This window comes from Morus notabilis, unplaced genomic scaffold (assembly GCF_000414095.1).
Source record: "Morus notabilis unplaced genomic scaffold, ASM41409v2 Scaffold29, whole genome shotgun sequence".
In the NCBI taxonomy this organism is placed as follows: domain Eukaryota; kingdom Viridiplantae; phylum Streptophyta; class Magnoliopsida; order Rosales; family Moraceae; genus Morus; species Morus notabilis.
Genome location: NW_010363504.1, coordinates 167,062 through 180,330, shown reverse-complemented (window position 1 = coordinate 180,330; position 13,269 = coordinate 167,062). Strand labels below are relative to the sequence as shown.

The 13,269-nt window shown below is 41.8% G+C and overlaps 1 protein-coding gene across 1 annotated transcript; it reads left to right on the top strand.

Annotated features, from left to right (window-relative positions):
• The first annotated feature begins 411 nt into the window (after window positions 1-411).
• On the top strand, window positions 412-3,974 carry LOC21392728 (BTB/POZ domain-containing protein At3g49900). Its single transcript, XM_010104464.2, has 4 exons — window positions 412-684; window positions 820-889; window positions 1,976-2,521; window positions 3,268-3,974. The coding sequence occupies exons 1-4, from the start codon at window positions 551-553 to the stop codon at window positions 3,970-3,972; spliced, it is 1,455 nt and encodes a 484-aa protein (XP_010102766.1). The 5' UTR covers window positions 412-550; the 3' UTR covers window positions 3,973-3,974.
• The last annotated feature ends 9,295 nt before the right edge of the window (window positions 3,975-13,269 follow it).

The window sequence follows — 13,269 nt, the reverse complement described above, 5'->3', positions numbered from 1 at the left end:
ATTGCTCACATAAACAATTATATTTTTGTTAACCATCCAAAATCCCTCTGCTCCCTTCAAAAAAAAAAAAAAAAAAAAACCCTCTGCTCTGTGCAAAATGGTACCAAAGACCAGAATTTGTTAATTTTCAATAAATTTTTTTATTCTGTTTCAAAGGAAGAAAAAAAATAAAAACAACTTTGATAATCCAAATGATCAGATTTTATTTTTCCCCAACCATACTACCAAAGAGAATTTTCTTTCAGAACCAAAATAACTTACGCTGAAAAGCAAAGGTGTACTCATTGATTATGAAATTAAGGCCAGCATTTATGAGCCTTCACATGCCTATCATTAATGTTCCTCTTGTACATTTTTTTTATATATTTATAATTCTTGTACAAATTCGGAAACCCCTAGCAAGCAGGAAATTTCCCATCACGCCATCCAGAAAAACCCTAATGTCAATAGAGCAGTAGAAGATCAATTAAAAAAAAAAAAAACTTATATCCATAAAATATTCATAGAAAAGTGTGTATATCAGAAAGGAAATTGAAGAAGAGAGGGGAATATGAAGGCTTGGAAAAACTTAGGAGCAGTTGAGACAATATATGAGGAAGAGTGTGAGTTTTCCTCTTCCTCTTCTTCTCTTTCTCCATCTCCTTCTTCTCCTCCTACGCCTCTCCATTCTAGAGTGGATAAATGGTAAAGTTTTTCTTCTTCTTTTTTTTTTCTCTGTTTTTTTTTTTAATTTTATTTTTGTTGATGACAAAAATTATTCCATTTGTAAATGTCCCAATTTTATTATTTTGGAGGGTTTTGAATTGTATTGTGTTATAGGTCACTGGCAGCCGGGAAAAAAACAGAAGTGCTAATAAGAGTTCGTGGAAAATGCTTCCATTTGCACAAGGTTTGTTGAATAATTTTTCTATGGATCTGATCTACTGCTCTAGTGGAGTTAATTTTCTGGCTTAGATATATAATTTATGTAATTGTATTTTGGGTGATTATTTTTTTCTTTATAAAACGATCTTTTTCTCCTTTTCAATAAAAGATTGGAATTAATCCAACTATACACAGGAGCAAGTTTTTCTTGGTCTGCCAAAAAAAAAAAAAAAACCCCCAAAATCAGCTTGTTTAACAAGTAAAACATGATTTTTCTTTATTATTATTATTATTATTTTTAAATATTCTTGGAGGGGCTCAGGGAATTGGGAATTTGGATGGGGAAAACCTGGCACCTGAAAAAATAAGCAATTTGATGTCTACTCTGTGAATGGAAAATTAATGACAATGAAAAAGTTGTGTCAAATTCTGAAGAGCCTTTGAGTCTTGAGATAAGTGATGAATTTTCCAATGCTGTGATTTTTCTTCTGTACAATTCAAATAATCATGATATTATCCTGGTTTTGATAGAATCAAACGTGTATTTGGTCAGTAAATTCGTATCATAATTTAAATTATGATTCGTTATAGTATTTTTTTTTATAAAAAATACACGTAAATTAAAAATAATTCTGAATCTATAAATCAATTGTACCAGTAATTCACAAGAGTGGAAAACACATTATACGGCACTGTAGTTCCACAAATCACCTTTGCACTCTCTAATTTGGTCCCCAATTAGACGAAAAGGAGTAATTCCACCTTCCACTTTCTTAGATTTAATAGCCATCGCTTTCACGACCATAACTGTACTACAACTTTAAATGTCACTTTTTGCATTTCTTTTTTCTTCAAATATAATTTCGTAGGAAGGCAACATAAGCTAAACCGTAAGTATTTATGCGTTCATATTGATGTTATGAAATGAGTAATTATGTTTCTTATTTTTATATATTATAGCAACATATATGCTATCTCGTTCAAAAATTACTAAAAGGGGTTACTATATTAAATTGACTCAAATAATTAACGTCCTTAATTAATTATAATGGGCGTTTTTCTCCGATTGATGCTTATGTTATTATTATTATTTGTTTTTTTTTGTTCATAGGATCCACTGGCATCAAGAAGCACGTATTTAAAGCAGCAACTTACGGATTCCGTCTCGGAATTCACGCTCTCACCGCCGTTAAACATCACGGCCGAAGCGTTCACTCTCGTAGCGGACTTCTGTTACGGAGCCCGTCTCGTCATAACGCCGTTCAACCTCGCCGCCCTAAGAACGGCGGCCGAGCTGCTAGAGATGACGGAAGCTAACGGCGATGACGACGACGACGAGGAGGATGGCAGTAGCTTGGTCCACATCACCGACACGTACTTCCGTCGAGTCGTCGCCGTTAACCGCGAGTACACGTCCATAGTTTTCCGTTCGTCCCTGGCCTTGCTTCCGGAGGCGGAAACGGCGGCGTTTCTGGTCAGCAGGTGCATCGAAGCGTTGGATTTAACGGACGACGGTCTCGGCGACTGTGGGATGGACTGGTTTGAAGACGTTATATTAACGGTTTGCCCAGAGGATTTTCATGTGGTAGCTGAGGCCATGCAACGTCGGTTTAATAGCCACGACGTCGTTTATAAGATTGTTGAACTCTATATTCGGGTAAGTCTTTCAAGTTCAAAAGGTGCGTCATGCATGGCTCAATTTGTTTTCTAGTGTTTTTTTTAATCATTATATTTCTTTGAACATAAGTGTATACAATATATAACATACATCTTTATAATCTACTCCTATAAAAGATATTGCAAGGGAATGTTTGTATGTCTAAAGAATAAATCATAATATGATAGCTCAAAGTATATATATATATATATATATATACACACACACACACACGTCATCTATAATATATGTAGTTCAATAGAAATTAGTAATTTTTTTTAATTAAGGATAAGAAATTAAAAACTCTGCATTTGAGATTTCAGATATAGATTGACCACTAGCTTATATTTGCAACCATTAGAAGTTAATTAATTATTAAAAAAAAAGCACAAGAAATTAATAAATTGCTCCATTGATATCGCATGATAGATGGAAGAAACAATAGGAGATACATTTTCAATCCAAGTAAACTAGTCAATATACTAATAAAGCAACTCAATATTTTTTAACCTAAAAACAATATTTTCTCTCTTTTTAAAAAAAAAAAAATTAAAGCAACTCAACGAACGTTTTTTTCCCCATTATTTAGAAGAAACCCAGTAGTCAATATATATATATATATATATATATATATTTGAAAATTTAACAGTCAAAAGTTAATTAACGTTATGTATTTCCTTGTGGAGGAGTGCAAAGACCTCTATCTTGATATCTAATCCTTTGTTCTTGGGATTAATGGAGGACAGGGACACAACGGGAAAATCACAGAGGAGCAGAAGTCCCAAATATGCAGCTCCATCGACTGCAACAAGCTCTCCCACAAGCTCCTCCTTGACGCTGTCCAAAACCCCCTCATGCCCCTCCGCTTCGTCGTCCGCGCCATGCTCCTGGACCAGCTCAACACCCGCCGCTCCATCCTCTCCGCAACCGCCGACCGCCGCCGCCGCCTCCACAGCGACGACGCTCCTCCCATGACCCTCGGCGCTCTCATCCACCGGGACGCCGCCATCCGCCAGGCCTCCCACCTCAAGGCCACCCTCGACGCCACCACTCTCCGCCTCCGGTCCCTCGAGGAGGAGCTCTCCGGCATGAAGAAGCTCCTCTTGCAAAATGCCGATTGCGATCACGATCGGAGTCTGGTGATGGACCGATCCGGCGGTCGGTCCGCCAGCTTCCATGTCGGTTCGGAGAATAAGGTCAGGAAAGAGGACAGATTCTCCGCAAACTCGGCGAGGTTTCATCGATGTGGTGGAGAAGAAGAAAGTAGGGTTAAATCGAGAGAAAATTCTTTATCTCTGTCTTCTTGTAAAGCGAATGCTCCAACGTTGAGGAAGAGGATCGGTCAGGGTTTGATCAATGGGTTGAGGAAGGCGTTTGGTGTACGGCCGGCTTTTCGCGGGAAGGAGAACAACAATGACGATCTTACTGTGACTAAAGTGTCTCCTAATTGATGTGCCCGTTCAAAATTCAATATTTGAGTGTAAAAAATACTCTATAATAAAGTGTTATTTGTTATGTTAAATTTTTCATATATTATATTTTGTGATAAATTTTTTACTAAATATAATATATGAAAAATTTATCATTAGATTATTATTAGTTAAAATATTTATTTTTTCATGCATTCATTGTAACTTTTGTATTTTGTAATTATTTTAAAAATAAAAGTATATTTTTATAACTTTTAAAATTTAATGATTATTGAAAAAATATATTTAACATTTCAAATAGTATTATGCATTAGAATAAAAATAAAAATAACATGTCATCTCATATTTTTTGATGTTAAATATACAATTAACGTAACATTTACATTAGAGATGGTCTAAATATAAAGGTAAAACGTTAACTTTTTATTCCTAAGAAAATTTCAAAATTAAAGTTGCTATTAAGCGTACTTTAGACTCGATTAAAAATAGTATCGGTTTTACAATTTTAAGAATGATATTATTTGAAATTTAATGAATGTAAGACATTTTGTAGAGTATATATATTCATATACATATATATATATATATATATAACTAAAACATGGAAAATTAATGAGATGTTTGTTTTAAGGGTTTATTTCTAGTTTTAAATCATAGTTTTTGATTCTTTCCATTATTTTTTTCTCATAAAAAATTTAAATTTTAAAAATTAAAATCATGAATCATGATTCTAAACTCATGAATTAAATGTCCCATAAATGTTGAAATTATGATCTCTCTGTTGTCTTCCACTTAATACTTTTTATTCGCTAAATGCTAATGATCACAATTGTAGGTGCCAATCAACGGATTTTTTCAGTGTTAAAGAGTGGAAAAAGATATGCTTGCGTTCAATCCTGAGATCTTTAAAATATTGTCCATGGGCCTCGAGGTCGAGGCTCAAGCGAGATGTGGTAAACGAGTAATTTAATAAGGCATCATTTACTTCGCGGATTTGAGTTTTTAATTCGAGCTGAGATGTGACATTTTCAGAGAGCTTTTTACTGTAGCAGAAAAAGTTAGATGTGACATTTTCTGAGAACTTTTTACTGTAGAAACCTAAAACTGAAAACTTGAATCGGTGAAATGAACGAAGCCTTAATGTTATTATGAGTCTACGACTGTATATAATACAATGCACAACCAATAATGTATTGAAATGTTTGATATCGTGCTTTAATTTATTTATAAAATAAGCTCTTTGCATATGGTAATTGTTGTGTGGGAAAATATGGGTGACATGTGAAACAGTGACAGCGTGACACGTGACTCTACTTTTTCTCTCAAAAAGTGACAACCCTCGATGCTTGAAGCTCGCTTCCCCTCTACGCTGCAAAGAAGGCCTGACTTAGGGCATAGACCCGGCATACCGTCGACCAGTCATGCCGTCGATCTTATGGCAACAAAATTCCTATGTCTGGAAAGTGTCGATTGCCAGGAAGGACATGAGGTCTACGCAGCGCAGACGACGAGGGGAATACTCTTCAGAAAGGAGCCTGGCATCACAGGTTGCGTCTAAGGATGAGAGATTTCTGCAGTACAGGCATTAATTGCAATCCCCTAAACTGCCCTACAGTGGGCAGTGAAGGATTACAGGAATCCACAGAGCCGTAATGGAAGACCAATTAGCTGAGTGAACAGTTCAAAAGGTGATTAGTGGGCTACGGTTTGGACCTAGAAAGGTAGGCCACTCAAGTACTTCTACCTACAAAGGAGAACCGCCTACGAAGGAACCTTGAGCTAGAAAAGGGGCAAAGTCCCGTACACGAAAGAGAGAGATTGGCTTCTTTGATATTCAATCAGAGAAAGAGGAATGATACATGTAAATTGTAAGAGTCCAAAAAGAAATATAATACACAAGTGGATGTAGCTCTTCATTAACAGAGTGAACCACTATAAATTTCGTGTGTCCTCTCATTCAAACATTATTCTCATGCTTCCAAAAATACAATAAACACTTCATAGCATAATTTCAAATATATAGTTAATTTCCAGCCGGTAACCCTACGGGATACCAGTGGGTAACCCGGCGTATTTCTGTTGATGAAATTTAGCCGTCAACAGTAATCAACATGGAATATACTAGTATTATTTTAGTGCCTTGCGTGTGTACCAAAACAACATGTTCATGTGCCCAAAAAATTATTCAATGTATAATTCGATAGTTTTGACTTTCTTTAGGGCTAATAGCTCCATTAAAATTTAACAAGCGACTTTTGAAATTTAACAAAAATAAATATATGTTCATCGGTGATGTTGAAAATTCACATCGACACATCGGACAACGATCAGGCCACACAGCCCCATGCCTGCCACGTCATTTAGCCCTCGACGCCCGAGCCTCATTGGTCTCTCCTGTATGGCAGGAGAGCCGAATGTATGAGACCGAGACTGTCGACCCTATAAACAGTCGAGGTCTGTGAGACCAGCCCGGGAAAAATAATGCGATAAAGTTGGCCGTGAGAGAGGCTACCCTCGGCAGATGTTAGGATAGGCGCAGACGGCAGAGCTCAAGCAACTGGATCCACATCCCAAGGAAGACCCCTGGGAAGATCAGCCGAATATCCTAAGGTTGCGTCTTGGTTTGGAGAAGGCCAGTTACACAGGAAATAATTATAAGCCCTTAAAACCGCCTGGAACGGATCACTAGCTACTACAGGGGATCTACAGAGCCGTAATAGGGGGACAAATTAGATGAGTGAACAGTCCAAAAGGTAATGGCAGGCTACGGTCTGAACAAAAGAGGCCATAGGCCACTCGAGTGGGCGGTCCCCATGAAAGACACGGTCAAATGGTCCAAACCGACTACCATTGGGCAGAGACTCATGCAATATTCACTATAAAAGGGGAAGAGCCCCCGAAAGAGAAAGAGGATTTTTTCCTGATGCATATGTAACTTGTAAGAATAATGACAAGAGAAATACAATACAGTGGATGTAGCTCTTATTGGGAAGGGTGAACCACTATAAAATTCCCATGTGTTCTTACTTTCATAAGCATTATCTCACTTACTTCACAACCTATTCTAAACCCTAAATACAAATTCCAGCATATTCAATAAAATTATAAGTTCCAAACCGGTAACCCAACGGGCTACCGCGGGGTAATTCGGTAAGTTCTTGTTGACGAAATTGCACCGTCAACAATGGGCGACTCCACTGGGAAGTGAACCTAGAATCTCTGGTCCACGTGTTGAACCCCGAACAATAAATGACCATGCTTCCAAGAAAGAAAAATGGTGCTTCAAATCCAACCAGTCAAACGGAGGAAAATGCCACACATCCAACCAATAGTGGGGCTGGGAGGAATTAGCTCGACCAGGGGAATCAACCCCCGGCAAGGGATGAAGCTCTACCCACAGGCACGCCGTAGCTTGACCCAACACAGATGCAGGCCCGGATGGACACTCTAACCGACTTGGTTCGAGGACTAACGACCGTTGTCGAGCGATTTGAAGGAAGAAATTCCATGCCTCCTTTGGAAGATGCCCCGAGACCACCAGGCGGTGCCATGGTTGGGAACCAGGATGCTGGTGACCACCAGGGTGCCCCGGAAAGGATCAGGGACAGTGAAAACGTCAGGGGAGACAACCCAAGACCTCGACCGTCCATGTCCCTTGGTAGGTGACAAAGGGCTGCCATGCGACGAACCCAGGAGAGAAGAGCACTCACCGGTTTGGAAAACCCTGAGGCTCCACCTTGGAACCCGGGAAAGAATATCTCAGGAGATTCGGGGTCGGTGTAAGAAGGTGGAGACCTGAGGGATAAGCTGAATACGAAGAAGGTAGGAGCCTTAAAAGGGGCCAGCTCTGCAATCTCTACGGAAGAGGCTAAAGCCATTATGGAGCATGTGACGAACCTAGAAGAAAGGTTCACTGGTGACGTCGCCAGTTTAAAGAAAGATATCAAAAGCCAGGTGAGCCACCTACAAAAGAACCTTGGACAGGTGGCGAAAGTAGTCAACGTCGACATCACTTCCAGCCGAACTCACGACCACCCGTTTACCACAGAAATCATGGCGCCACCTTTACCCGAAAAATATAAGTCCCCGACTATCCCACCGTACGATGGCAGAGGGGATCCCGACGATCACTTGGAAATGTACACGGGACATATGCTTCTGCACTGATATGCGGAGGAGATAATGTGCCAAGCATTTCGGAACCATTTGACAGACTCTGCCCGAAGATGGTTCTGGATACTCAAACTAGAGTCCATCTCCAGTTGGGAGGAGCTGAAGGAAGCCTTCTCCCTTCAGTTCATTGGGGTAAAGAAATATATCCCGCCAAAGTAAAACCTAACAATAGTATACAAAAAATTGAACGAGTCATTAAAAGAATGGCTTGCAAGATACGGGGAAGCCGTCGCTGCTACAACAGATATGACGGACCAAAAGGCTCTTATGGGGGCCCTGTCTAGTATGAAAAAGACCACCCCGTTTAAACGTGACCTGAATCGGAAGCCCCCGGCCACTTATAAAGAGTTTCTGGCACAGGTACATGGGTATATCAACGCTGAAGAGGCCGATGCAAACGATCCTGAGCACAGGTCCAATTAAAAAAAGGACTAGAACAGGGGTCGACCTCAAGAAAGCAAGATAATCGTAAACGACGAGGCGGGAGAAACAGAGAGAAGCAGACCGCATTGAAGCCAAACCCTCTGGAGATAAAGAAGCCGAGGCAAGAGGAAAATCGGAAGCCTCGGCCGTTCCAACGGTATGACTCCAATCATGAGCTTATTATAGGCGTCGAGGAAGTGTTCAACCAGGTCGGACGAGGAAACTTATTACGCCGACCGGAACCAATGAAGTCAGACCCAAACTGAAGGAATCAGAGCAAGTATTGCCAGTTCCATGGTGACGTCGGCCACAACACCAACGACTACGCCGACCTAAAGGATGAAATTGAAAGGTTAATCCGCGATGGGAGGCTACAAGAGTTTAAGGCTGAAAGACAAGGTCATGTTCCCGGAAACGATGGTTGACGTGGGAGGAGAACCGGTGAGGGGAAGATCGCGAGCCGGTCGGCGTCATAAGAACCACACACGGGGGATCGTATCTGGGGGGAGACTCTAGGAAGTCCCAGAAGAGCTATGCCCACGAGGCAAAGGGGTGTACCAGGAGAGATTTTGGACTCTCTCTACCACCAAGACGACTAAATTCAGTGTCACTGAAGTGGCATTCACCGAGGAGGATGCAAACAGAGTTCATTTCCCCCACAATGACACTTTGCTGGTCGAGGCAGTTATTGGGAACCACACCGTATGTAGGATCCTGGTGGACAATTGGAGCTTGGTGGACATTTTATACTCCGACTGCTTGGAAAAAATGGGGATTCCCAAGGAGCAATTAGAGAAAACGTCCTGGCCGTTGTATGGATTCATGGGGGACTCAGTCATCCCCCAAGGGACGATTCGGTTGCCGATAACCACGGGGGAGAAACCCAGGCAGGCAACCACCATGGCAAATTTTATGGTGATTAGAGGGGGCTCACAGCATAACGCTGTAATCGGAAGGCCGACCCTTCAGGTACTAAAGGCGATAACCTTCATTTATCACCAAAAGGTCAAGTTTCCCACACCCAATGGCGTAGGGGAAATAAAAAGCAACCAATACGAGTCTAAAGTAGCATACTCAGACGCCATACGCGGGTACGATCAGGCGGGGAAGCTAGAGGCAAGAATGGTACAACAAGGACCAGTTGAGGATATAGACCCTAGGGTCACAGAAGAGTCATGGTCCTAACCAATTGAGCAGTTGGTGGAAGTCCGGGTGGATCAGCGGGAACCGACGAGGGTACTGAACATAGGGTTAGATCTGCCGACGGCGCTCAGAATCGAGGTCGAGGAATTCCTAGAGAAGAATCTGGATGTGTTCGCTTAGACCCATGCAGACATAGAAGTCATTGACTCCCAAGTCATGAGTCATGCTCTGAACATCGACCCTACTTACCCTTCAAAACGCCAAAAATGCCGACCGATGAATCCAAAAAGCTACAAGGCTTTAAAGGAAGAGGTCGACAAGCTCATCAATAACGGCTTCATTAGGGAAGCTCACTATTCTAGATGGGTTTCAAACCCTGTCTTGGTAAAAAAACCTAATGGAACGTGGAAGACGTGTGTCGACTTTAGCGACCTCAACAAAACCTGCCCAAAAAACGGTTTCCCACTTCCCCGAATAGATCAGATGGTCGACGTCATTGCCGAGCACGAGTTGTTAAGTTTCATAGACGCCTACTCCGGCTATAATCAGATTCCAATGCATCCATCCGATGAGGAGCACACGTCATTCATAACGGACATGGGCCTCTATTGCTACAAGGTAATGCCTTTTGGCTTAAAGAACGCAAGGGCAACGTACCAAAGGCTAGTAAATAAAATGTTTGCAAAACAAATCAGAAGGATGATGGAAGTGTATGTCGATGACATGCTGGTAAAGAGTGTAAAGGCGAGACAACACGTCGGCCGTTTGGGTGAAATGTTTGATGTGTTAAGGAAATACTGCATGAAGCTAAATCCTTTGAAATGCACTTTTGGGGTCGGGTTAGGAAAGTTTCTTGGCTTTATGGTCAGTAACCGAGGGATAGAGGTTAACTCAGAGAAGATAAGAGCATTGCAGGATATGAGGTCTCTCGCGAAACCAAAAGAGGTCCAAAGGCTCACAGGATGCGTCGCCGCCCTTAATAGATTCATATCTAAGGTGTTAGAAAAATGCGTTCCCTTCTTCGATCCCTTGAAAGGAGGCAAGCATTTTGAGTGGACACCTCAATGTGAAGAGGCCTTCCAGAGGCTAAAGGAGCACCTTAGCGGACCTCCTATCCTATCAAAACCCATATCCAATGAGAAGTTAAGCTTATACCTCTCTATATCAAAGCACGCTGTAAGCTCAGTACTGATCAGAGAAGAAGGGATCCAGTTACCGGTCTACTACGTAAGCAAAAGGCTCCTGGACACCGAGTCAAGATATACCCGGATGGAATAGTTAGCTCTCGCCTTGATGGTGGCCTCGAGGAAGCTTCGACATTATTTCTATGCCTACACCATACGAATCCTAACAAACCACTCGCTAAGGCAAGCGTTACAAAAGCCTGAAACCTCAGGTCGACTCTTAAAATGGTCAGTAAAGCTGAGTCAATTCGACATCGAATACATACCGAGGGCGGCAATCAAGGGACAAGCACTGGCGGACTTTCTGACCGAGTTCTCCCATAGACTGGCGTTAGACGCCGATGAAGAAGTTAAGGAAATAAGATGGAAGCTTTACGTGGACGGAGCATCAACTGAAACCGGGTCAGGAGCCGGCGTCATGCTAATAAGCCCAGAGGATCACAAAATCACCTCGGCTGTGCGATTTAAATTCAAAGCGTCGAATAATGAAGCAGAATACGAGGTGCTGATCGCAGGATTTCGGTTAGCAAGTCATTTAAAGATCGAGAGACTCAAAATTTTTAGTGACTCTCAACTAGTGGTCGGATAGGTGAAAGAGGAATATCATGCACAGGGAGAAAGAATGGGGGCCTATCTGAGGAAAGTAAAGGAAAAGCTCACAAAATTCAAGAGCTATGAGATACAACAGGTGCCAAGAGCTGAAAACACAAACGTTGACGCCTTGGCCAAGCTGGCGTCCTCGAAGGATTCAGACCTAGTAGGGGTCGTCCCCATCGAAGAGTTGGAACGACTGGCCATTGACAAGGCAGCAGAAGTCCTGACTATTCAGATAGCTGGAGACTGGATGACACCCTTCGTCTGGTATTTGATGAACGCAGAGTTGCCCAATGACAAAGATGAAGCCAGAAGGATCAGGTACAGAGCCACCATATACCTAGTATATAACGGTCTGCTATATAGACGAGGCTTCTCAACGCATTTGCAGCGGTGCCTAAATGATCATAGGGCGCAAGAGGTCCTTAGGGAGATCCATGAAAGAGAGTGTGGTAATCATACTGGGGGGCAATCTCTAGCTCTTAAGGTTTTAAGGCAGGGGTACTATTGGCCTACGCTTAAAAAGGACGCGTTTCAATATGCTCGGCGTTGCGATAAGTGCCAACGATATGCCACAATTCCTAGAGCACCCCCAGAGAACCTAACTTTCATTCTTAGCCCATGGCCTTTTGCCAAATGGGGAATCAACCTGATTGGACTTCTACACCTTGCACCCGAAGGCCTTAAGTTTGCCATCGTCACTGTGGACTATTACACTAAGTAGGCCGAGGCGAAAGCTCTTACTTCAACTACTGAGGTAGCCTGCACTAGCTTCATATGGAACAACATCATATGTAGATTCGGTGTTCCACACTCGATCGTATTTGATAACGGGAAGTAGTTCAATAACGCCTCGACGCGTAAGTTTTACGAGGATTTAGGCATACCAAAGGACTTCTCGGCCCCAATACATCCGCAATCCATTGGCCAAGTGGAGGCCATCAACAAGATCCTAAAGTATACCCTGAAGAAGAAGCTTGACGACCTAAAGGAAAAATGGGCCGAAGAACTTCTGGAGGTCTTGTGGGCATACAGAATGACGAGTCGAACTACCACAGGCGAAACACCATTCTCCATGGCATATGGAATCGAGGTTGTACTCCCTGTGGAGATTAAGACGCTGACTCTAAGAACCGTCGTTTACAACGATGACATAAACACGGAAGCCATGAATGGAGAACTCGACCTACTAGACGAAAAAAGGCTCGACTCCCAATTACGAATCGCCGTTTACCAAAGAAGGACATCCCGATACTACGACAAGAAGGTCAAACGAAGAAGGTTTATCCTAGGAAATCTGGTGTTAAAAAGAGTGATACAGAGTACTAAACCAAAAAACACTGGCCCTCTGGGCTTGACTTGGGAAGGACCCTACCGCATAGGGGAGGTGCTACGCCCAAGAACCTATGTTTTGGAAAGCCTCGCCGGCAAATAGATTCAACACCCATGGAATGCAGAGCTGTTAAAACTGTACTACCAATAGTGTATGAATTCTTACACGCTTTACTTGTGTTTGGCATTTCATTAATATAAATTAAGCTTATTCTTAACATGTGTCCACAAATCAACCCCTTAAATATGTCTGCCTAAAAATCAAAGTTTTTCAAACATACATGGGGGAGTAAATGGTCTACGGATCACAAAAAAATATGCGTATACCCAATGAAACGTCACCTCCTCAAAGAGGAAAGACTATTCACTTAGCAAATTTTAAAGAATTTGCTAAAATGATGACCCTAAGGGGTAAAATGAAACGTCACCTCCTCAAAGAGGAGAGACTATTTACTTAGTAAATTTTAAG

Bases quoted from the DNA above. Each gene is read 5' to 3' on its own strand.
- LOC21392728 (XM_010104464.2), top strand. From the start codon at position 551: ATGAAGGCTTGGAAAAACTTAGGAGCAGTTGAGACAATATATGAGGAA. The intron at 685-819 runs GTAAAGTTTTTC...ATTGTGTTATAG, and splicing joins CATTCTAGAGTGGATAAATG to GTCACTGGCAGCCGGGAAAA. The intron at 2,522-3,267 runs GTAAGTCTTTCA...AATGGAGGACAG, and splicing joins TTGTTGAACTCTATATTCGG to GGACACAACGGGAAAATCAC.